Source organism: Candoia aspera, chromosome 1, assembly GCF_035149785.1.
Source record: "Candoia aspera isolate rCanAsp1 chromosome 1, rCanAsp1.hap2, whole genome shotgun sequence".
In the NCBI taxonomy this organism is placed as follows: Eukaryota; Metazoa; Chordata; class Lepidosauria; order Squamata; family Boidae; genus Candoia; species Candoia aspera.
In genome coordinates this window covers 133,402,678-133,428,246 of record NC_086153.1, presented here as the reverse complement: position 1 = coordinate 133,428,246, position 25,569 = coordinate 133,402,678, and the positions used below count along the sequence as shown (strand labels likewise).

Genomic DNA, 25,569 nt, shown 5'->3' with positions numbered 1-25,569 from the left:
AGTATCTGGAAAGCGCAAGGCTGGCCACCCCTGATCCAACCAAAATATATTCCCAGTGTATTCTCTGTTGGATGATGATAGATAGATAGATAGATAGATAGATAGATAGATAGATAGATAGATAGATAGATAGATAGATAGATAGATGATAGATAGTGTGTGTGTGTGTGTGTGTATAATATGCCATAAAACAGGCATGCCTGCTTCCCCTCAAGATGGTCTTTATGCCTCCAAATTATTTATTAACTGACTTAAGAGCAGGAAGAGAATGTGCTGAATGTTAGCATTCAGCAGCCAAGCTGTGGCCTCTCATGTCAAACATTGCAGTGCTTGCCCAGCATGGAGATACTGTGGTGGAAAAGGCAATAATGTAACCAAGACGGATGCTGGGAGACAATCAACATTAGCAGCATAGCTTTGGCTGGAACTGATCCTATGAGTATGAGTCAGATTTTATGTACATAGGAAGCCAGAAATGAGACCGAAAGAAAAAACATTCCTTTTTATGTAGGTATTTGCTGTCTTACTGAAAATGAGTTTTATAGCCTGTTTTTAAGCAATTTAAGTACCTAATTTTGGTTCTTTCTTGTGGCTATTTTAGTGTTATGATGCTTTTATTATTATGTGCTGATTTGAATATATGATTGTTCTTGACATTGGTCAGGTTGTGCTTGTCCAGAAAATCAGGTTATAAATATCTTAAATAATAAAACCATTTTTAGGTAGTCATTATGACTTACAAGTGAAAAAGGAAGCAACTTTTGTGAAGTCAGCTAGTCCTTAGTCACCTGGGAAAAAAAGTGAAAAAGCAAGTGCTATATATAAAAAGCAAGTGAAATGTATAAAGCACATGTATTGTGATATAAGAAAATTCAAATGGAGGGAGGATTCACTGCCGTAGAAATTACGGAACAGCAGTGAACATCACCACTAGAGAGGGGGAAGTGTGTCTTTCTCCGCCTTCCCGCAGGCAAGGCTCACTGCTGCTTCTCATCCACCCACAGCCTTCTCACTATCCTCCCATGAGACACTGGAATGTGTTGTAGGCTTGAAAGGGAAAGCAGGTGGAGTAAACAGGAAGGCAAAGGGAGGAACATAACTCTTTTTCGGGATGGGAGATTCACATTCTTTGTCCCTTAAGAAATATGGGAGGAGAGAGATAGGCAGCCTTTTCCAGCACAATATTTAATGGCATTTATTTTCTGGATTAAGGTACAATTAAACCAGAGGCATCTAGGTTTTCTTTCTTTAAAAAAACCCTCACATCATCATAATTTTCACTTCAAACCAAGGTCCCTGTATTTATGAAAAGCTCAAGTTGTAATTTTGCTTTGCTCAAGGAAAGACACCTGACAGACTTCAGTTCTGCTTTCTGTCACTGCATATTCCAGATCCCTTGAAACTCAAACTTGTGAAAAGGGTCCAATTACATTTTAGCAAGTTATGCACTCTTTGAATGGCCTCCTAGATTTGTTGGCATTTCTACTGTAGCTCAGCGGCTGATGCCATCTATTATATCAAATTCTATGCATTCTATCAGAAGATATTTCACCATTAAACCATTGAAGTGATAAAATGACAAGGACAGCATTCTGAGGCTTCAATTTCCCTTGAAATTGACTACTTATTTGTATTGTGCACAAGTAGTAACTTTCAATAACTATCTTTTCTAGAAAAAATGTTTTAAAAAATCTTTAAAGAAGCTAGCATAAAGCATAATTACTGTAACGTACGGCTGCTCCTGTAAAGGGTTGCTCGTACAGCTCAGATGTTCATCTCCTTTTGAAACATTTGTAAACTAAATTTGAGGATTCTGAATACCTAAATCAAACTCTTCTGTTCTATTTCTTTGATTTGTTTGCAAAATTTCACAGCTGCAAGAGCTTATATAACATTGAGCAAAGAATTCATCAAACTGTTAACACAGTAGTGTTCTATTAGACACTTAATTAGAAGCCCCCTTTTTGTTTATTAGACATGATTTACCATAAAGGTCATGAAGAAATTTAGCAGAATCTGCAGCTTTGGCAGTATATTTCTGCCTTAGCTAGCAAGAGTGCAAGAATAGATATAATACATATATATTATACTAAATCCATGTTGTTTTCATTAGGCTCCGCATGGATAACTATTGACAGTAATATCACTGCTACCTAGCTATAATTGAAAAGAAGCTGGACCTTTGCTGTGTAATTGTAGAAATACTTTTCTGGACTTGAACTGACTCCAATTTTTCCTCTTCTTCCTCCTCAGGAATCTTGCAGAGAAAGTATCCACATTTAAATATATGGTTGATTCATCTTTATTTAAAAAAAAATGTACTGGCATGGATAGCACTAACTGAATTAGTCAGATACTTGAATACAATTCATCAGAGTCTAATCCTTTAAGGATCTGAGAATGTGATTTATGGAGTTCTGGTTCTTTCTCCCTTAAGTCTCCTCCTCCTCCTCCTCCTCTTCATTTGTCATCAGTTTGGTGTTGACTCTTAGCAACCACATAGATTTCCTCCATGACAATCTGTCCCTAACCTGGTCTTTCAGGTCTTCCAATGGTTTCCTCCCAATAGCAGGAAGTAAAAATAACACACATTGTATAGCAATATACACAGAGAGTACTGGATTGAACCATTTATTTTTTGTTTATTTATTTGTCAAACTTATTTAGCTGCCTATCTTATGCATCATAGTTCTGGGCTACTTACGAACAACAATAAAACAATAAAAACTTATGGTGCCCTCCAAAGCAACACATCCCCATACATCCAGAAACACATTTACTGAGCATCAGCCTCACTCTACCCCAATCAACCAGGTATCCAAGGCCTTCTGGAAGGCTAGGGGGTAGGGGCCTGCCAGATCTCGGGGTGAAGGGTGTTCCACCGTTTGGTATCCTCATTGACTTTTTTGTCCCATACAGAATGAAACACAAACATATAAAGTGTTTGAAGCAATTATCCAGATGAAAATCCAGTGAAATTTAATTGTAGATTAAAGTATTTAGTATCTGGCAATAAGTCCAAATGAATGAATATGAGAAAGATCCTGCTGGATCGGATCAAAGCAGGACATGAACACAATTGTACCATCCTGCTTGTACTATCCAGCAACTTTGGTTTTTCTTTTTCTTTTCTCTTTGTAATGCATTGGGGTAATTTTGTCTGGACATATATATCCTTCTTTGGTTTTTTTTTGTTTTTTTCTTTTTTTTTTAACTATGTAAGCCACCCAGAGTAATTTTGGGATCAGGCAGCCATCTAAATCTAATAAAATAAATAATAAATAAATAAGGGATGTTATAGCTAATAGTTAACTATCATGACAGTAATGGATGCTAGAACTAATATTAAACTGCCATAGCCATAATATGGTTAAATAACCACTATCATAATATCTAACCATCAATTAAAGATCAATATTTTTTTATATTATGTATTTAAAGTTATTGTTAAACTTTAGTTTATATTATTAGTTTAAATATAAGTTATAGTTGTCCTAGCTGACAGATATATCTCTGTCTGTCCCCTAACAGATCAGCCGTACTCATGGTCTCCAACTCAGCAGCCCTTCAGTGAGGAAAGATATTCTCCTGTTTCAAGGAACATGAAAGGATTATCTGGCAATCGTAATCAATCACAGCTATGTTCTGCTCATACTTGTGGTTTAGCATCCCCTGAAGATTGTGAACACAGCCACGATCATCTTCATCATGGCCAGGAGTCAAGGCAATCATATCTTCTCAGCCCAACTGAGAGTTGCCCAATGGATCACCATCGCTGCTCACCACGAAGCTCCATCCATTCAGAATGTATGATGATGCCCATGGTTATGGGTGATCATATGTCCAGTAGCACTTTCCCCAGAATGCACTACACCTCACATTACGATACTAGGGACGATTGCACCATGTCTCATGCAAACCCTAAGATTAACCGGATCCCTGCAAACTTGCTGGATCAATTTGAGAAGCAACTTCCTCTCCATAGGGATGGCTTTCACACTTTACAGTACCAAAGGACATCAACAGCAGCTGAACAACGCAGTGAAAGCCCAGGTAGAATACGTCACCTTGTTCATTCAGTCCAAAAACTGTTCACAAAATCACATTCTTTGGAAGGATCTTCCAAGAGCAATGTAAATGGGGCAAAGGGAGATGGCCGAGGTGATGACCATCATCATGGACATCATTCTAAACATAGCAAAAGAAGTAAAAGTAAAGAGCGAAAGCCTGAAAGTAAGCATAAAACTGGAATGAGCAGCTGGTGGAGCTCTGATGACAACTTGGACAGTGATAGCACTTACCGAACACCTAGTGTGGTAAACAGGCATCATGTGGACCATATCTCTCATTGCTATCCTGAAGCTCTTCAGGGACATTTTGGGGATCTCTCGTTAAAGACTTCAAAAAGTAACAATGATGTGAAATGTTCAGCTTGTGAAGGTCTTGCAATGACCCCTGATGGCAAGTACATGAAAAGGAGCTCTTGGTCTACGCTTACAGTAAGCCAAGCTAAAGAAGCTTATCGGAAGTCATCTCTTAACCTAGACAAGCCTCTAGTTCATCAGGAAATCAAACCCTCCCTGAGACCATGCCATTACCTTCAGGTAAGTGTGAAATGTAGTTAATATTCTTAATTGAAGAGCAATATGCTCTTTTAAAATTTGCAAGAGAGTTTTCTGTGGGCATTCCTTCTCATAATTTCTTTGTTAAAATCCCCTAGTTTTCCAAAGTTCATCTAGACCTAGAAATAAAACATGAAGCAGAGATCAGGAACTGGTTTTATATAAGTTATCCATAACAAACCTTTAGTAAGATTAAAACATAACCATTACAGTCCCATCAACATTTTATGGCCTTAATCGCTGCACAGAAGCATCTCAGATCAGTTTCTTTGAGCTTCCTCATTCTTTTTCCTTAATAGCACCAGCATAAGATAGCAGTGATGGAATCCATGGGTCCTACTCCTGGTCTTTAATTACTTGCTAACGAAATGGGGCAACAAAGACTGTGCTTCCCATTGAGAACTCTGAGTGGAGCCTGGGTACCCTCACGAATGCACAGTGTGTGTATTTTCTTTCAGCTATGCCCATGAATCAGGAAGGGCAACATTTTGAAAGATGCTGATTGCTTTCACTTAATTCGGTTTCAATGCATGTATAATAAAGAAACAATACTATTTCTTTAAAAAAGGAGCAAAATGGTGAGATTGGAAAACCTACTTTTCCCCTGCTAGTTGTAAAAACCTAGACTCAAAATCCTTCCTGTTCCAAAATCCAAAATCTTTTTCTGCTAATTAATATTTTATTTAGTTGTTGTTCAGTCGTTAAGTTGTAGACCTCCCTTTAAAAGTGGGATTAAAGTTTCTTTGCAGGTTCAATCATAAGTTTCTAAGTTGTTGTATCATTGTTTTTCTTTCATTAAGCTCAAAGAAAAATAATCACAGTCAAATGTTATCAGACAAAATAATTTCAGTTAATAGGATAATGACTAAAAGTACAATATATAATATATAATTGAGTTAAGGAATTGCATGTAAGCACAAACAAAACAAGAATATATATCACAAATCCACCAGGGTATCAAAAATCCATCATTTCTTATGTTAAAATCATATAGTAACTTGGTTGGCCCCCATCTCCCATTCACAGAGTGTCCATGTGTTCATAAATTCAGTGTCCTAAGCCAAGAAAAACAGCAAAATCTTGTTAATATCCCTGTGAATGGTAAATCAAATAACAATAACAAAATACATGAGCTGATGTTCCAAACTTAAGTTCAGTTTCTAGCAAGAAAATTATTACTAACTTTTAATAAATATTCTAAGATATTCAATAAATACAGAATAGACTTTTGGTTGTATAAACCGCATTGGGGAGATCAAAAATCTGTGTGATAGTTAAGTGGCTTTACAAATCAATCATTTAATGAATTAATTAAAGGTTTTTAGTTTTTTAAAATAAACTGTCACTGATTTACAAAATCAGAACATTTGATTCCATAGTTCCTCAAGTCATATAAATAGGTAATACTGATTTTACCTACCTTGTTCAATTTCTAAGAGTTATTAAGCATCTAATAATAATAATTTTTAAAAATCCAGAAGCCTGAACAAACTAAATTTCAACATTTTTTGTGAGGAAATAATGTAATTATCCTATTGAAGCCAGTAATTGTCCTCTGTGGAGCTAGCAGAAGTTTAAAGGGGGATGTTTTAGAGGATCCCTCTGATGTACTTTCTTTTTCAGCAGGTGCAAAGAAGTTCTAATGCTTTTAATTAGATGAGACTGACATCATGGATCACACAGGTCATATTGAGACTATGCTATTGATTTTTATGTTAGATATTGCTCATTTATTATACATTAGATATATTATATAAAGAACATATTATCTCTGAAGCATTGAAGCATTGAATCTTTGATGATACTTGCCTATAATCCTTGCCCAATTTGAATAGAAAATGTGTAAACCTTGAACAATGCAGCAAGTACCTAAGGCTATTTAATGAATGAATAAAAAATAGATCCCATGGTTTCAAGGTAAGAGTGACAGCATCACTTACTTGACAGCTTCTAAGAGATATTCTGGAATGGATGTTCACTAACTGAAAGTGATTCATTAGAACGCACGTGTCAGGTAAAAGCAGACACACAGAGCAAACCTTTTTTAATCATCAAATGGAATAAAGAGAAATCCATTACTGATTTTTCTGTATTCAAATACTCATAAACAGATCAGAATGTAAATGATAAATTTAAGTATATATAAGTTACATATTCAGCATTATAGTCTGATGCAACCATTTCTAAGTATATTCTGAAAATGTAAAAGTAAAAGGAAGGTAGGTAAAGGGAAGACAGGATCATGTTTATCTTCAGAGGTCCTTAGCTCTTTCTTCCTTTTAGATAAAAACATTAAAAGATAAAAGATAAATTTACTGGTTGCAATAGAGGTTAGGAGAGAGTGAGTGAAAGGGATTTTGTCATAATAGCTCATGTTTTTGGCGTAGTGTGAAGTACGACTTTCAGCTGACACTTCCAGCAGATAACTGGAGTAAAAAGCCTAGTTTTTCCCTTGGCTGCTACTTCAGACAGCCACTGTCCTGCATCTTTGTTCTCATCAGCTGATAGCTAGTCCACTTATCTTCTGATATGCTCCAAAGATGCTCTCTGTCTCAATCTGATGGGAGAGCATCATACAGTAGTAGCTGCTGCAGGTCTTAAAAGACCTTTGCCCTGCCATGTTTCCACTCTAAGAGCTCTTGCAGGGGCCTTAAGGCTTTAGGGTTGGCAGTAACACCAGCAGTTTTCTCAGTGATCTCCTTGGCAATTTCATCAGTTGACTGGCTATGTTGGGAAGAATCACAGGAAATATTACTATAGACGAATAGTATGGCAAAGCTGGTAGTGGCTGCATCGCTTGTAGTAGTTGCACAATCATCAGAGGTAAATGAGGACTAGTATTCCCAGGGCATAAAGAAACTCTAAAGGCTGCAGCTTTTCCATATTTACTCCTTTGGGCGATGGGTCATACATGACCTTTTGAGAGCCTATTATGAGCGCTCAAAGAAAGGGTTGCCAATGGGGGCAGAGGTTTGCTCATTCCCCAAATGGGTCTCATGTGGATGTGGCCTACCTTGGAGCAGAAAACAAATTAGTAAGACTGCTCTCTGCCACTCTCATTAGTCCTCCAGGATACTTATTATCAACCTCCAAGTTTATCTTTGGAAGAGGGCAGACGCATCTATGAAGTATGTAGGGAATTGCAACCACTCATGTATGGGCTCTTATATAAACCCATGGCCTTCTGCAAAAGAAAGATGATTCTGGAAGTTAGTGCCTTGCTTTGCAGCATGCCAGCTTCATTTCATTAGATTTAGGTGCCACCCAGCTCCAAAATGACTCTGAGCAGCTCACAATATAAAACAAACAACAGTATAAAAACTAGACAAGGCTATATAAATAAACAAATTAACACACCCATCCAAAGAATGGATATATATATGAACACATCTAACATGGAGGGCCATGCCCACCCTAGCCCAAGGCCTGGGAGAACATCCAGGTTTGCAAGGCCCTCCGGAATGCCAAGAGGCTGGGAGCAACATGAATCTCTGGAGAGATTTCCTTCCAGAGGGCAGGTGCTGCAACAGAGAAGGCATGCTTCCAACGCAACAAGGTTATTTGAGTGTGCCACCCAGAGTCATATTGTTTGAGTTGGGTGGCCTTACAAATCTAGTTAATAGACAGACAGACAGACAGACTTGATTGCGCGCTGAACAACTTAGCAAGGTCAGAGACTTGATAGTGCATGCGGGGAAGTCGGGGACAGGATAGTATGCAAACAGGGCCGCAACTGGGGGGGGGCAAGTGGGGCATGTGCCCCGAGCGCCGCGCTGGGTGGGGCACCAAAATGAGTGCTGGGGGGGTACCAAAATGGGCGTGGAATTCATGTTTGCCCCAGGTGACACAGACCCTAGTTGCGGCCCTGTACGCAAAGTCCCATGGCATTTCAACATGTTTCCATACTTTGTCAGAACACAATGACTAAATCCTAGTGAAGAAACAAACTATTTTCCTTGAATTTTTCTGAATGTGGTTTGCTTCTCATCAGGACCAAAAATTGTGAGTACAAAGTAAATGCATATTGCATCAAATATGTAGAATTAATGTATACATAAATGGCATGCATACATAAATTACCTGTAGAATACAGCTGATAATTAGCCATACACTTGCAATCATATTCGAATAAAGAATGTGACCATACTGATGCAGGTAAATCTTCTGCCAGGTTCTAAACTTAAGACATAAAAGTTGCTTGATGAATTAAGCAATGTGTCTACAAGGATTTACTATCTAGGTCAAGAAAAAGGCTTCTAAAAATTAAAAAAAATATCACCATTTATAGCAAGCAATTAAGAGTACTGATTCTCAGCCGATACAAACTCTGCAGGTGGAAAATTTAGGCTTCAGTAACTATTTGAACAAGCAGTAAAGGCATTTTGATTATTATCTGTGCATACATATGGGGTTTTACTACCAATTGGACTGAATGACATAGAGAAATAAATCCAAGATGGAAATGCTTCTTTGTGTAACATACTAGCTATATGTAATGGAAAACTGGAATTAGAGAGAAGCTAGATTTCTTTAGTTAGTTTCTAGAACAAAAGTTATCAGAATTAAGCTGCAGAAAAAACAAACAAACTAAAGTGATAAATTTTAACAGCTAAACTGAAATTTTACTTCAAAGACCTGTTTTTCATGCTTTCCCAATGAAATGTCTACAGAAAGCAACCCACCCACCCCTTTTAGGCCTTTCTGGCATTTCCTCTGTATTTTTCCACTTTCAGTTTCAGTTAACATTCAAGGCAGACTTTGATCAGCTTTTAATCAGGTTGTAAGAAGCCTATTCTACATGTCACTCTATTACTTTAAGATGTTGCTTCAGCTTGCGGCAGTTTTGTTGTTGTTTTAATCGGATAAGCTTTTTTCCTTTATTGTATCTTGTCAAAACAAATAGAAGCAGACTTTTCCCATCTGTTCACCTCTGTTCTAAGATAAGATAACATGATGAAGTGATCTGTTTTCTAAACTGAAATTTTTCCTAGTTTTCCCTTGAGTTCCCTCCTACTGATCTCCATTCTTCCTTTACATTCTTTTTCATTCTTACAGATTTTAGAATGTGTCTTCAGATGTCCGCATTAACATGGGGATTCTTTCATTTTATATAAATAATTGCTTCTTGGCTCAGCAGAATGCATGCAAGAAATCAAGTAGCTGCTAAATATATCAGTACAGCTGTATCTTAACAATCTTTATCAGGTGCCAGAGTCAAGCTAATGTTCATTCCAATACTTAATTATCTAATATAGAACCATTCAAATCAGTGGGAACCATAACATTTAATTTAGTGGGGTGTGGTTAACATCTGGAATTCTTGTATTATCAAATACTATATATTACACTCAGTTTACATGTAAAGTAATTCACACTTTTTAAAGCTACTCCATTTCTTTCTCGGTAACTGCTCTCCCATTGCAATCCGATTATGTAATGCAAATCCTTTAGGGTAAGAGTCTTGTAAAATGCAATTCTGCATGTTTCATGTGAGGCTTCCATAAAATGATGACTGGCAAAATTGAAAATGGTCTCCCAGGCATTTTTGTATTAGTTTGCTACAAAGCCCATATATGTATCTTCTCATGGACGGAGCAGTTGGTCTAGAGAGAGAAAACTCTCAAATGTGTGCCATGGGAAATTATTCCAGAAGAGAACGAGTAGAGAAAAAAGGCCTTGCAAAAAGGCCATTTTGAGGAAGGGCATGGAAAGCTGTGTTTTCAGGTGGAATCTTTGTAGAGACGTGGGATGCAATAAAATAATTGCCTAAATTAATTTGCGACATCAATCCTGCTTGTTCTGCCTTGCTTAATTTTCACTGTTTTGTTTGCTTAAAGTAATGTCTTGTGAGGTTTGTCAACTAATACTATAACACTTGTAACACTCTGACAGTGTTATAACCTGGGTTTTTAAGCAAGCTCTGGGAAGGGATCTAATGTAAGTTAGAACACACACACACCCCGCCTTACATTTGAATATTTTTGCTTTTGGTGGCCGTAGTGTCTTTCGTAATAATTTTTTTGTTATTAGTTCTCATTGTAGTTTCTTATTTTATTATACTATTTTTGAATTTTAACCCTTTTATTACAAGAAGGTTATATAAAATGCTCAGGGGCCTCCTGGATTGAAGTGGCATATAGTAAACAAACAAACATCATGAGTATTCCTATACATATCTTTTTCTGGGGGTGGGGGTTGCCTTCGAGTCAGTTTTTGACTCCTGGTGACTGCCAGGACTAGTCCCTGCAGTGTTCTTGGCAGGGTTTTCAGAAGTGGTTTGCCATTGCCTCCTTCCTAGGGCTGAGAGAGAGCGACTGGCACAAGGTCACCCAGCTGGCTTTATGCCTCAGGCAGGACTAGAATTCACGGTCTCCCAGTTTCCAGCCTGGTACCTTGACCACTGAACCAAACTGGCTCTTACATATAATTTACAGTAGGAAATATTTAACACACTGAGGAGGGAGGAAATTAGAGTCATAGGCCATTCCCAGACATACAGCTTGTGCATTGCAGACAGAGCCTCTGTAAGCATAAGATGAACATGTTTCTGTTCTTTGTCCTTTATAAAAAATCAGAAATACAAAATCCTCAACAGCAGCTACAAACTCTTTATGTGTACAGTTTTTGCACGTGTATGTCCTGTAATCAGCCTTCTCCTCCACATTCCATGTCCTAAAGAAACCTAGTTATAAATTAAACAGTAAGACAGGGAAAAGAAAATGTTCTTTTTCATACTCCATAATTATGAAATAGTAGTATTGAAGGCTGAATAATACTAATATAAAGCCATGCAACCAAGGACTTTTTTCTTTTGTCATTTTTGTCACTTATCACTGTTATCCTAAGTCCAGGATCATATTGTCAATCATACTGATATTGTAACTGCCTTCATAATTCTATCTTACATATGTATATATGTAACTGCTGATTTTAGTAACAGTTGTATAACTGTGTGTATACAAGTCTGTGTGTATGTGTGTATGTATGTTAGAGATTAACAAAGAAGAACAAGTCTACAATTGAGGCCAGAACCAATTAGAGACTGCAGCTAAGTATTTGCTTAAGGATGTGCCAAAATGCAGACCCAAACACTAAGAAGTTGGGACAATTAAGCAGTAGTTGCATGTAAGGACAAAGTGTGCTGTATATACCAATATAAGTCCATAGTACATTTAATAATCTTGTTTCAATTTATTTGGAGGTGTTGTTATCTGCATTATATTAACATTTTTACTTGATTACCAGATTGCAAATTTAGATGATACATTGATTTCCAGAGCTAATACAACAGGCTTATTTGGGATTATGCTAAATCAGACAGGTGTTTCAGAAGTTTCTGTCACAAGTTGGTCTTCTTTTTTCAGCATATTGGTTAGAATTAACATCATACCCCATTCTTTAGCAAATATTTCCAGTTATCAAAATGCTCTTATGATAGGCAGATGACTGCAGTTGTTGCATATCTCAGCTTCAGTATGATCACACTGATCACAAATGATCCTCTTTTAAGACACTTGAAGAATCAGGATGATAGATTTTCCTCACTCACTTTGGCTGTATGTTTGATTTTGGTTTCTTTTGTGTGAACCTAGTCACTGGTGTTTATAAATCGAGATTTATGTCTTGTAGCTAATTGTGCTTTACTCAATATATATTAAGCGAACAGTGGTGCACCACAAAGTACAAAGCAGGCCATAGCTGCTAAGGGTTACCACACCATATCATCACATGGTAAACAATCACCTGCATTTACCCTGGTCAAATACCACCAGAATGTTGTATTTAGTTAATAGCTAAACTAAAATCTACCCTCTTGGCAATGACAAGTACTTAGTTGTTATTTGTAACAGATTGTTAAAAGGGGCCCATAGCAATGTCAGATTTATTTCTGTTTTGTGCTTGTTGTAATACCTGTCCCAGGTACCTCAAGATGAATGGGGAGGTTACCCTGCTGGTGGTAAAGATGAGGAGATTCCCTGCAGAAGGATGAGAAGTGGAAGTTATATTAAAGCCATGGGAGATGAGGAAAGTGGAGATTCTGACACTAGTCCCAAAACATCACCAAAGGTAGCAGTCCATCCGGAGTCATTGTTAAAATCTCTTGGACAAAGAGCCCTTGGTGACCACCAGAAGTAAGCCTCTCAAAGCTTTTTCCTATTTTATTTTTGTGAGTTTCATTTCTTTCTGCTATTTCTTCATCTTCTGCTTCAGCTGATACTGTTCTAAAAATAATATTGGTTGGATACATACCTTCTCAAACTGAGTTGATGCTTTTTATTGCTGGTGGGAAAATAATTTCTTGCCCTATAATAATAGACCATTATGTTTCTAAGGCAAAGGATTAATGTCAAATCAATATTCAAAGTGTAAAACACCTCACTGTTGGTCAGCTAGTGTGGAATACTTTTTTTAAAAAAAAGGAAATGAGGGCATAGTCACATGACTATATGAAAATGCCCTCCACCATTCCTTGAGCTGGCAGAAAAGTATGCCAGCATAACTGCCAAACCCTATTCTGTCACAGTAACAAGGCCAATGAGTGGTGCTGTCCTTACTGTTTTACTGCAGGACAAGTTACGGAAAGTGATGGATGGATTCCCCACCTTGTTCCCCTCACCGTCCATTCTTCCTAAAGGGGAATGGTGTAGAGTGTGGACGGGTGCTTAGAATGACATGTTTAGCCACCTCTCAGTTGCCAAATTAATAGGTTGCCACCATAGAGATGCTCCATGTTTATGTCCCATCAGTTGGGCATTTTCTGAAAATGGGTCTAATGCTCTTCTGGTCTCCAAAAGTAGCCTGGCTGACAGGACATAAGCCTGGAAGAGGGCCCTAGGGTGAAGTGGAAGAGAGCAATCAGTAATGAGCTAAGAGACCTGAGAGAAATAATCATCTTTCACATAAACACAGTGAAGTGAGTTCTATGCACCAATGTTTCTAACCATAGACATGGGGTTCACAAGGAGTCTTTTGCTGCTTTGAAACCCCATGTCACCATCAGCTTCTTGCTTATATCACAGAGAATAGTCTTTTCAGAATCAGAGTTTTAATTCTCTCCCAAGGCCCTGACTGAACAGGGAATAGAATCAAATAGCACAGCACAGCACAGCACAGCATAGCATAGCATAAGAATATTCATTCTGTAAATAATTTGAAAGTTAGCTAACTAGATTTTTTTTTTAGTCTTCGTAAGGGAGAAGTTGCTGTCAAAGTCAAAATCATATATACTGTATAGTCTGATGCTCTATTAACCTACGATTGGGGAAGAAGCAACAAGCCAAATTAAAAGAGCATCAACTGGGCACTGTGAATGCAAGTGAAGGAAATCCTCTCTTTGCTATGAGGGTTTCCTTGACTAGGGCAAGGGAAAATAGAGAGTTCTAAGCCTTCATAAGTCTTCACCATTGTTTCCCACATCAACTGAAAGGCAAAAATACACATGGCAATCATTACAAGGCTGAAGTGGGAGATGGCTCTACAATTACAGTTTTTTTCCCCAAGTTAATAGTTCCTCTTAAATGGAAGGCAAATGTGGTCTGTCCTGTAGTATAAGTGGTACAGCTTTATGTTTTTAAGAAGTAATAATAGGCATATTTACAAGTCCAGCCCTCCCACACAGACACTTGCCAAATACTTGGGGCTCAAATTCAAGAGGTTCTTCTTTTAGCTTTGCCTTGGAAAGGTTATTCTGTTTCTTAGCTGCTCATCAGGGAATATCATTAAAAGCCTTCTGATCTCTGCCTTTCAAAGTAGACCAGGAAGTCCCTGTCAGGCACTGTATTTCCGTATCATTCGTGACATTTAAAAACCATAAACTATACTGAGGAGATAGGATACTTATTGTTCAAGGACCTTCTGTAAGAAGCTAGGATGAAGGGAATGTAATCATACATCCATTGAAACAAGTTTCAGAGGCATTTTTTTAAGACTGTCATTTCAAACGAAATGAATATTAGTCACATAAAGCAATGTTGGTAGCGTATTAATGAGAGAAAACCTGTCTGTTTGGAAAAGATAAATTGTGTACTTCCTTAAAATGGATTGAATGTCCAAGAAAGAGTCATCAACAGGAAAGATAATTATAACTTGAAAATTGTAAATCCATAAGTTGAATGTTCATGTAACAACAGTGTAAAAGGAAGTTCCATTAACTGCAGTCAAGTACACTTCCAGATATGTGATTATAGGTTTGCAGTTTTAAGTTTTAGAAAAGTCAAAATATTAATAGGAAAAAGAAGAAATGTCTGAATTCAAATAATATCCGATGTGTAGCATTTTGAGAATTACATTATCCAACACAGCAAATAAGTTATAGTAGTCTAAGAAATCAGAGATTACTGCTCCTAAGGGACATAAAAGATATTATGTTGTCTCAAAAGCATCAGGCTTTGCTACATTGCTTCTCAAGCTTTATTCTTGAGTCAGTTTTTGCTGTTTGATCATATCTTTTATATGTGTGTAAAATTCTTAGAAGAACCATTGCCAGAGTCCTTCTGTAGAAATTTAGTACAAGATCTAAATTTGCTGTGATCATGGGCTGGTGGCAGACAAGGGGTTTCAGCTACATCCAAACATCTGTTACTTGCAGTCCTGGAACTTAGCTTTTTAACCTCATTATTATTATTATTATTATTATTATTATTATTATTATTATTATTATTATTATTTTAATGAAAAGGAACTGTAGGGAGTTGAGCAGGTGAAGGAGCAGTGGGGTATTAAATGCAACATATGGAGAAGGGATCAAAGGAAATAAGGCCTTCAACAATTTGTTTCAGAAAGTGGGAATTATTGGCCACTCCATTATAGATAATATTACATTTTTTGATGCAGGAGAAATCTGAATCCAATTATCAAGCATCACCTGCCTCCCTGTTGCCCGCCTAATCTCTAAGGCAGCTAGCTGGGGAAATAATGAATAGCATGTTTATATGCATCCCTCAACATAAATTGATCATCTGCTCATTTGCCATCAATTGCACTCCCCAAAATGGAAGTTCATGAAGCTCTCTACTGCCTTAATCCCACATCAGTCTTCTGTTCCAGGGTTACAGCCCCTCAACCTCATCAATGTCTTTCCAATGCCTCAAAGGCTTGTATTGGCCAAACGAGTTGTGACAAAAGTAATCCTTATAATAAGTGCATGCGTTAACATAAGTCTTCAGGGGAAGAGTGTTATGGGGAAGACCAGTTACTGGCCAGAAAGAAGGTGCCTTATATAGGCAGCCCCTTTATAAACTAAATTGTGGCAGAAGCTTGGAATATTTTTCTGTTCCAAATTGTTGTTGTTTTTTTCCAAATGCTTTGAGTGAAAATATAGCCCAAGGGGAAAGGGTCAAAATTCCCCTTTGTTCACCATTGTCCCAGGCAAGATGACCATCTCATGCAGCTTCTTTTTATTTAGAAGCAATGATGTTTAGCGACAGGAGTTTAGTTCATTTAAATTAGCCAATATCTGCAGGAGAGATTACTGGTAAAGAGCTATTCAAAAAGTTTTTTTGAAACAGCCATTATAAAATTAATTGTAAAGACAGCAGCATTTAGATAAGTCAGCACATAATCCCTATGTAAAGACTGAATTTTTAAAATAGAATTTTTTACTAAACTAGTAAATATAGTTGTTTATTGATTATCTATATTTCACAAAAATATTTAAAAATTGGCACAGAATATATCGATTGCTTAATGTATCCTGCCCCACAAAACAAAATGTAATTTTGCTTAATTTTTCAAAATTATTCGTTCTACATTTTATCTTGAGAATTTTTATTAAGCATTTGATCTCTAAGAGACATCGATGCAATGAAAAAACTGTAATTGTTTGAAAAATAGAAATGTCAATTAAAAATACACAGCAAAGTTTAATTATTAGGTTCATGAAAGACAGAATTAAAATGTACTCCTTCTGAGTCTCAATGTTCAGTTGTTTGCATGCCTCCTTGTTAAAGTTTCATTTATTTTAAGGAAAATAAGTCGTACAGCTGTGCTTACCAAACAGTTTCATTTTATTGGGCTCAAAATCTGACCTTACCATATCAGCCCAGAATTACAATGGCATGATTTGCCAAAGTTTGGACCACTTATAATTAAAGAAAAAGTTGTACCAAGTATATAAATATCTTCAAATTTCTTCTTATATTATATAGGGATGTTATCCATCTCTAAGTTATATGCTTTGTACATAAGAATCTGTAGTATAATTTCCCCAGTATATATTCCAGTCCTTTCAAGTTCACCTTATGGAAATTTTTTGTTTATGAAGTATTTTCTCTACATTTGCCTGAAGCTTTATTTCTTTTTCTGATACTTTTAATGGACGTTTAGTATCTAGCCATTGTTAGAAATTGTGCACAGCCAAGGATACTGAATGGTGATGAATGAAATAATCATACTATCAATGTCCTGCAAGCTAGGGAGCCTATTGACCAATACTGGTCATCAGTGAGCTTCTATTTTTGCTAGGCATGTTGGTTCAGTTTTGGCATGCTCCAGGATCTTCACTTGTTATCTTAAGTTACAAAGTTAGCCAGGAGTACCGTTTGTCAATTCTTCCAGTGAAAATGCTTTGGCCTCACTATCAAATTTAGGGGACTTAGGAGGATCTGGGTTGCAAAACTTCAGATGATCACAAGAGGGCATTGAAGAACTAGGATTTTCTGTATCTCTTTGGTGCCAGCTATTGATAACTCAAATATTTACAACTCAGGTCTAGTTGGCCTAGTAAAATAGCAACGTGAACAAACAACTTCATAGCTTAGAAGCCATTATGTTGATATTCTTCACATAGCTGCTCTGAATGATAGTTTATAAAATGGAGAATGTAGTAACTTTCATTCTGATGGGAAACATCTTGCTGGAAACACTTGACTTTAATCTGCTTTGCAGCATTCTGGTTGCAATTCAGAAAAGCAGTTCTGATGACTCATAATTCTAAGTACTTTGCTTTCAAAGGTTAAAGACCAGCTGTGTCTCTGAGACTGGTCAAGTCTCTTCTTTTGAGACTATATTATTGATTTTCCATCTGCAAAGGAAAAGGTTATATAAAGTATAGTATTAAGCCACTGCCTTTCAACTGTGGATTTCCCTTCCAAAATATGTTTAGGTTCTTACGTTTCAATGGAAAAGGCCAGACCTGATGGTAAGTGGAGACAGAGCCCAAGATTAGTGGCATTCACTTGATTGTGTAGCTCTTTCTACAAGGAAAATATTTTTTCCCATAGTTCACAGTTTGCTGGGTTGTGTAGTTCTTTCTTTCTATATGACTCCCTCTTTGACCTTTCTAGCTTTATTGTGGGTATGCACGCATGCACCATAAAGAAGAAGGAGCAATCCTAAAGGTTCTCCAGAGAGATCTGAAGAATCAGGTAATGCTAAAGACTGCATGGAATTAGGTCTCCATTCCAAGTTTAGTGACTTAAGCCTGGTGATGACTTGCAGAGGCCCTGCCAAATGCTATGTCCGTAATCACAACACTGTGGATACTCTCCTGCAGTATTGCTGGCCTTGGGTTTCACGGCAGCTATAAAAAAGCTTGAGCAAAGGATTCCGATCATAGAGTCCCAAACTGAATCTCTACAAGGGTTAAGCCGAGAAACTGTAAAATTGTTTCAGAAGCTACGTATCCTGAGCAATTTATGGTTCACAAATACCACAGGTTTTTCTCAGGAATGGGGTTTGATATTTTATCATCAGCAGATCTTTCAGGTATATTCAGAGAGATTCCTTTTGCAGAAAGAATTTAGCCTTATGGAGTTGGTGCTACTGAACCACTGACTCATATCTACTGTAGTGTGACTTCTGTAGAGACTTCCATAATATTCTCCTAGCACTTCTTCTAGGGAGTTCCCTGGAGAGCCAGTTGGCTTCTGTGTGTGCCATCTTCCATCAGACAACACCTTGGAACAAAGACAAGTTTGCATCAGTTGCCTGCAAGATCCAATCACTAGCACCAATAGACTGAGTTACAGCAGCTACTGAGCTGATTTTGGATAAGGCAGTATTAAGCACGGTTGGCAGTTCATCTTCTTGTTATCTGTCCCCGTTTATGTACTGGTATGTTGTAACTGCAGAATCTTATTGTATTTTTTCAGTATTGGCCAGTGGCCACATGGTGATTTTTTGCCTGCAGGAGAAACATATCGACTGCCATATTATATGGATTACTGTTACAAAGGGAGCATCGCTGTTCCCAACCTAGTATTCCTAGTAGCTGCTGATGTTTGTACGGAGACTTCTACATGTTATGCCTTAGATTACAGAATTCACCATGAAGATGCCATTTGAAATTGCAGTTATATGATGACTGTAATGTTCTTGGGAGAAACAGTGGAAATTCATGATTTGATGCCCCATCTCTTTCTAATTTCTTTTAAAAGCAGATTGATTTAGAATCATAAAATTAGTTGATAAAAAATCACAAAGTACCAGCACCTTTCCTGGTTAACAAATTTTATTAAAGGGAATCTTATTTTTTAATAAAATGTATTATTTGGAAAAGGAGCTACCAGATTCCTTCTGATATTTTTGCCACCATTGAGGACGATAACTTTCCTCTTACAAAGCTAGGAGATAAGTCAGCTATTTTCTTGTGCCAGTTCTTTATTCTGAGTCATATTTCCACCTTCCCAACATGGTTTTTCTCTTAACATATAAACAAATTATATTGGGAAAATGAATAAAAAGGCTTAAAATCCCACATCCCCAGAGCTGTGTTCCTGGTAAAACTATGGGTTGCATTATAGGAGGTATCCAATTTCAACTAATTTGCCATTTAGTTTAACATTTTATGGAAATTGTATAAAATGTGTTTTTATTTTATTTGCATTGACTGCTGATAAATATATGGTAGATTATTTGTTATATTTGTTAATTAAAATGACATGAATAAATGTTTTCAATTCGTGAAGCCTTCAGAATATATTCTAAAATTTAGATAGTTGTGATAGATTCATAAAGTCATATAATTAATACACATTTTGTTTTTTCAAGATATGTGTTCTGATTAAAGGCATTCCTGTTTTTTTGTCTTTGTTTTGTTCTATTTGTTTTATTAACATTTTATTTGTAATCAAAGCAAGTGAAAGGGGAAAAAAACATTAAAAAAAGCTAACAGATCTAAAACTAGCTAGCAATATACTTGCTTCCAGATTGCTGGCTGAATACCAAGGAGATGCTATTTCTATATACACTATTCATAGCATAAGCTCTGATTAGTCCAAAAAAACATTTTCCTTTACTAATAATAAATAGGCTAGATTGAAAAGTTGAAAAGCATTCTGGACAAAGCAGTGGAATAACACTTCTGTATTGCTGCCAAGAAAAAAACAGGAATGCATCCATGAAATCACCAGGAGTTGAGTTCAGCTTGAAGGAAACTTTACTTTACAAATTCTAGAAACTGAGCTAATCCTATCCTAAAGTATTTGTTAGTACAATGGCCTGCTCACTATGTGTCTGAAGTAGATTCCAAAGAAGAATTTTTAGAAAATTGGATATTCAAAAACCATGTTATAACCTTTATGACCATGTTACATTCTTCCAGCTCAGTCATTGGTTGTTGGTCCAGTTCCATTAAAAATGGAATAATGTGGCATTAATACAGAGCAGTTGGAATTTCCATATTAAAAGGATCTTCTCAGATAGATAGATAGATAGATAGATAGATAGATAGATAGATAGATAGATAGATAGATATGGGTTCATATATAACAAATAGTTCATACACTATAGCACACCTGGGGAGTTAAAGATCATCTCCCTCTCAGCTCCTTAGATTTCCTTTACTTTGAAAGTAAAGTTTGAAAATCTAAGCCTCTTGCTTGTAAATAAACTTTTCTAACAGAAATTGTCACTGTCTGCAGTCCAAGAGGACAGCTGGAAAATATTGAAATAAGAAAACAAAACTGGGTAAAATCATTATTTTAACTGAAGCTGTTCTCTCAAGCAAAGATAACTTTAATATTTGCCATTTAATAAATCAGTTTTACTTGCATCAAGAGTGGGTTGTAATTCCTACATACTAATTGGTTCCCTTCTTTCATCATATAATACTTAGGTATTTAAATGAAGACTATTTCAGCTGCATTTCTAACAAAACCAGAATTTTAAGCTTTGGATTGAATGGCATGGCTGGGCAGAAAAGAGATGACTTATTGTCATTATATTCAAACCCAAAGCAGTCTGAAATAATTTGAAAATATTAAGTGGCTCCAGGATAGCTTGCATGAGTTAGAAATAAATGCTTCCTATAAACAACTTTTCTTTGTGATGTACACTCTTCTCCCTGTCCCTTGCATTGTGGATTGGAAACAGATCAACTCTGCCACACAACAGTTGCAAAATGGAGATGGCAAGAGGAATAGCACTGTCTTCTGTCTTTTCTGAGAACAATCATTTCTGAGTTATACCCAGTTATGACCTATATACTTTCATATAAATTTTCCAAGATACAAGTAAAAGCTTTATCAAAGCAGTGTCTCCCTAGGACTTCAGACATGGGCCTCCATTCTGAACTATGAAATACTTTATGAATGTTTAAAGGTAGCCAGGTAATTGACAGATTTGCAATAACGAATATTAAAAGTTCATCTAATAGAGTCTGCTGCGTGTCTTCAAAGTATGAAGCTGAACTGATCTGCAGATCTATTCAGTAATAATAGAATTAACCCTACACAACAGAATTTTTATATCCTGATTCTGTAACACTATAGCTTGATAGGAGCATGGGAAATCGATTCCCTCCTGGCCTTAAGAAACATTATTAATTGCCAAATCCCCGAGATCTCTTTCCCAATGAGAACATATTAAAAAGAAGAATGAGAAAAGGAGCTAAAACATATCTCAAATCCTTAAGTACTCATAAGTGTGTCCATCATGCTAGGTGATTTTCCATTCTCAGCATGCTTCTTAGCATGCTTCTAAAACTACATGTGTTCAATTATACGAAAGGCAAGGTAAATTCCTGTGGGAAAGTTCAGTGTTTTTAATTTGATTTTGTTGATTAAACTGCTAATATTTTCACAATCAGGTATTTTAGACATAAAGCAGAGTAAAGGGATTAAAGGACATAAAATATGTTATTAATTAGAGGAGGCTGCACCTTCCCTAGTCTAAAGTTAAACCCTAAAGCTATTGAAGAAATCTGAATGTAATTTATTTCCAGAGGCTGAAGTTCTGCCTACTTACAAAACCCTTTGGCATATATTAGTTTATTGCCATTATGTTGATGAAGAAAAGAAAAGAAATCTTTAAGAAATTCCTCCCTTGTTTTCTCCTTAGCTTGAATAACATTTATAGCTTCAAAAGCCCTTTTATGACAGACTTAAGTGTGTCCTACATCAAGGTAGGACTATTAACTAAGTTTTCGTGATAAAATACCTTAATATCTCTTTTTACTCTCTCAACAGTCTCTGGCCTACTAAATAAAGAGCTGTTCAACTGCCACACAAATAATATAGTTGGTTGATCTTGCAGATTATATATCAGTATTGACTATCTTAGTCCTAAAAAAACAGGAGCAAGCAAACAAAATATAAATCTTACAGTAAGACCTATGTCTACGTAGAAAAAAGATTTATTCTCTCGCTCTGGGATTCATTTGTTTCCAAATGTAAATCAAATTAGATTCATGGAGAAAACTGATGATTAGATTTATTTCCACCTTATTCTTAATGCAGGGTTATTTTTTAATCCACTTTTGGAAAGAGTGTACATTTAAAGGCTCCTTCCATAATAATTTCCCTCTTTTAAAATTATTTTGAGAGCCAGTTTGGTGTAGTGGTTAAGGCATCAGGCTAGAACCCAGGAGACCTTGAGTTCTAGTCCCGCCTTAGGCACCAAGCCAGCTGGGTGACCTTGGGCTGGTCTCTCTCTCAGCCCTAGGAAGGAGGCAATGACAAACCACTTCTGAAAAACCTTGCCAAGGAAACTGCAGGGACTTGTCCAGGCAGTCTTTGAAAATTGGACATGACTGAACAGATTTTTAAATATATATATTTATTTTTCTAAGTATATTTGCTGAAAAGCTAGTAAATCTTATGCATTCATTTGGGCCATAAGAATTTGCTAGATTAATGCTATTAGAAGCACTAGAACTTGAAGAAATGAGTAAAATTTGATCTGCCCTTATTTGGATTTTATTGTATTTTATATTTACTGAATTATTATTTATAATAATAAGTATTATTTATAATTTTATTGAATTTTAAATTGTTTTTACTGTGAACCACCCAGGGTCCCCCATGTGGGGGAGATGGGCAGTGATAAAAATATGATAAATAAATATAAATAAATAAAAATGTTTTAGGATTGCCTATAAGCTTTTCCATTCTTGTTTATTAACTTCCCAGTCCTGATCTCATAGGAATTTGTCAGAGCAAAAATGTTTATTAATTAATGGAAGCCAAAGACCTAGACATGCTTTGTCTACTGTTGACATTAAAAAAACAGATCAGTGATGCATAATTTGGAAATTCTGTTATAAAACTCTTGATGTTTTAGGGAGATTATCTTTAACTAGCTCAAATATATCTGACAGCTAGGTGTGTTATCCAGAAATCCTCTTTTCTGACAATGGTTCTTCAACAATGACTCTTTGAAATTGGACTGCATGCTTTTCCTTGAAGAGGCAAATTTCTATCCCATTTGGCAAGCTCTCTTTCATAGTCATGTCAGTCTCTTTTCTTGGTTAGTTGACAACATCACTTTTGGATTGGCTTTCTAGGTAAGTGCAATTTCCAAAGTGGACTTGTCTTTCTACAGAGAGGCATTTGCATTCTTCACTTTCAGATGATACAGATGTTCAGGATATATCGTCCATATTAAGGCTGGCTTTGGTAAGCAGAAAGGCAGCTGTAGCATGAATAAACATTAATGTAAATTGAAATCCATCTGCCTTTAATAATATTTCTGCTTATTCTTCCCTTGACAAAGAGCCAAATATGTTTATTAGATTCATTTTAAATACTGTGGTGGGCTATGGTGTTGTAATCTGTGATTCAAACTCCAGAAATCACATAAACAGCCCAGACAGAGATTGAGAATATAATATAAATAGATAAAATGGTTGTGTGAATTTATCCTAATTTAAGATGCTTTTGGTGAAAGGAGAAGGAAAGATGAGATGCTGTAGCTACAGAAAGCAATCCATCTTAATGAGAAATGTCTACTACTGACTTACATTTTGCATAGAGGTCTTAACAGAATAAACTTGATAGGACACAATATATTAATGCTTCAGAGTTTGAAGGTGATTGGGGTGTTTTTAGAGAGACTGAGTCATGAGTATAAGTGAAGCTTTGACCTTGAAATCCATAGTTAGTGTCAGCTTATATTTCCCAACATCCGATCTAAGCTGCCTTATCCCAACATAGCAGCCACATGGTATTCTCTATTGTTTCACTGAGAAGTTTATCAAATATTGATGATTGTTTCATGAATCTGAAATTGTAGAACATTCTTTTAGAGAATTCCCAAATTTTGGCTCTTTCAGAGGATTGTTTTAAGAAATCAGATCATATGGGTACCTGTGATAGAGAAAAGCAAGTCAGTGTTTATATGTATTTCCTAAAATTCTACATTTGTTATTGTATTTATATACTGTATGTGTGTGCGTGTGCGCATGCCTTCCGGTGTAATGATTGCCTAGTCCAAATACTCAGACTCACAAGAGGTTGCTAAATGAAATCTGATTTATTAGGAAACTTATGACAAGTACAGAGAAAGCTGAGAATGACAGAAAGCGCGCCAAATACAAACTAAAAACCCTTGCTGCAAACGTAACCCCGCCTCCCTGCCAGCAGAACCACCCGTCCCAGGTGCTGGCAACCGTCAGCTCTTCTAGCCTGGGAAAGCAACCTTGAACACATGAGATAATCGAAATACATTCCGAGCTCGCAGCCAAGAGATAAACACACTTCCAGCAGGAACCATCCTCCCGGCAAAGATGAAACACGCATCAAGCTAATGACATGCAAAACGTTACGATGTACCAAGCACATTGAAACGATGAACATGACATCCGGTCAGTGTTGACTCCTGATGACTGCCTGGACTAGCCCCTGCAGTTTTCTTGGCGAGACTTTCGGAAAGGGTTTGCCATGGCCGCCTTCCTCCGGCTGAAGTATGCTGAAAGCTGTTTACAAGAATTTAATCAGTTACTCATCTCAGGAAGCAATTCCTTTGATACTAATATAACTAGTGGGACTATTGGGATAAAAAGAATATTCTAAACTATAAAGGCTATTTTTTCCTTTAAAAGATACATCAATTGAGAACTAACTGAGATGAATCCTGGAGTGTAAACAGAAACACACATTCTATCAGATGTCTCTAAATGCCTAAATAAATAATCATTTGTCTTCCAGTGATCACAAATGGGTTCCCATCTAGTGATTCTGATCAATCTTAATGTATTGTACTCACGTAAAGCTTAATTCTGTACATGTCTGGGAATGCAAATGAATTGGGAATACATCGTCTTAGGAACGTATGAAAATATAAAAATATAAAGATGACAGATTTGTTGATGTATTGTTGCAATAATACCAAGCAACTTGATGATGATGATGATGATGATGATGATGATATAAAGTTTATAACCTGCCTCTTCTCCAGGAGTTCAAGGTATCTTAATTGGAGATTATTCCTTCATTTTATTCTCCTAACAACAACACTGTCAGGAAGAGTGACCTGAGAGTGATTGGCCCAAAGTCTTCCAGTGAGCTTCCATGGTAAAAGGTGGACTGCAACCAGGGTCTAGTCTGTTCCTACCTTAATCAGTGTACTGCACTGGTTCTCACTTTCCTGTGCAAGTGGTATTGAGAGACAGAGTGCTTTTAATACATAACCATCATGTCTATTCATGATTGATAGTCTAATCCCATTTGAAGACATCATAGCTGATGGTCATAATTACACCTTAATAGCAGTAAATTTATTTAACTATACG

At 36.6% G+C, this 25,569-nt stretch overlaps 1 protein-coding gene across 1 annotated transcript in view; it reads left to right on the top strand.

The window, feature by feature from the left end:
- The first annotated feature begins 3,587 nt into the window (after positions 1-3,587).
- The window catches only part of DLGAP2 (DLG associated protein 2), a 103,702-nt gene continuing 81,720 nt past the window's right edge, over positions 3,588-25,569 (top strand). Inside the window, exons 1-2 of the mRNA XM_063291145.1 lie at positions 3,588-4,604; positions 12,543-12,754. Of these exons, the coding sequence (XP_063147215.1) occupies positions 3,603-4,604; positions 12,543-12,754 (1,214 nt within the window). The 5' untranslated portion in view covers positions 3,588-3,602. The remainder of the gene's footprint in view (positions 4,605-12,542; positions 12,755-25,569) is intronic.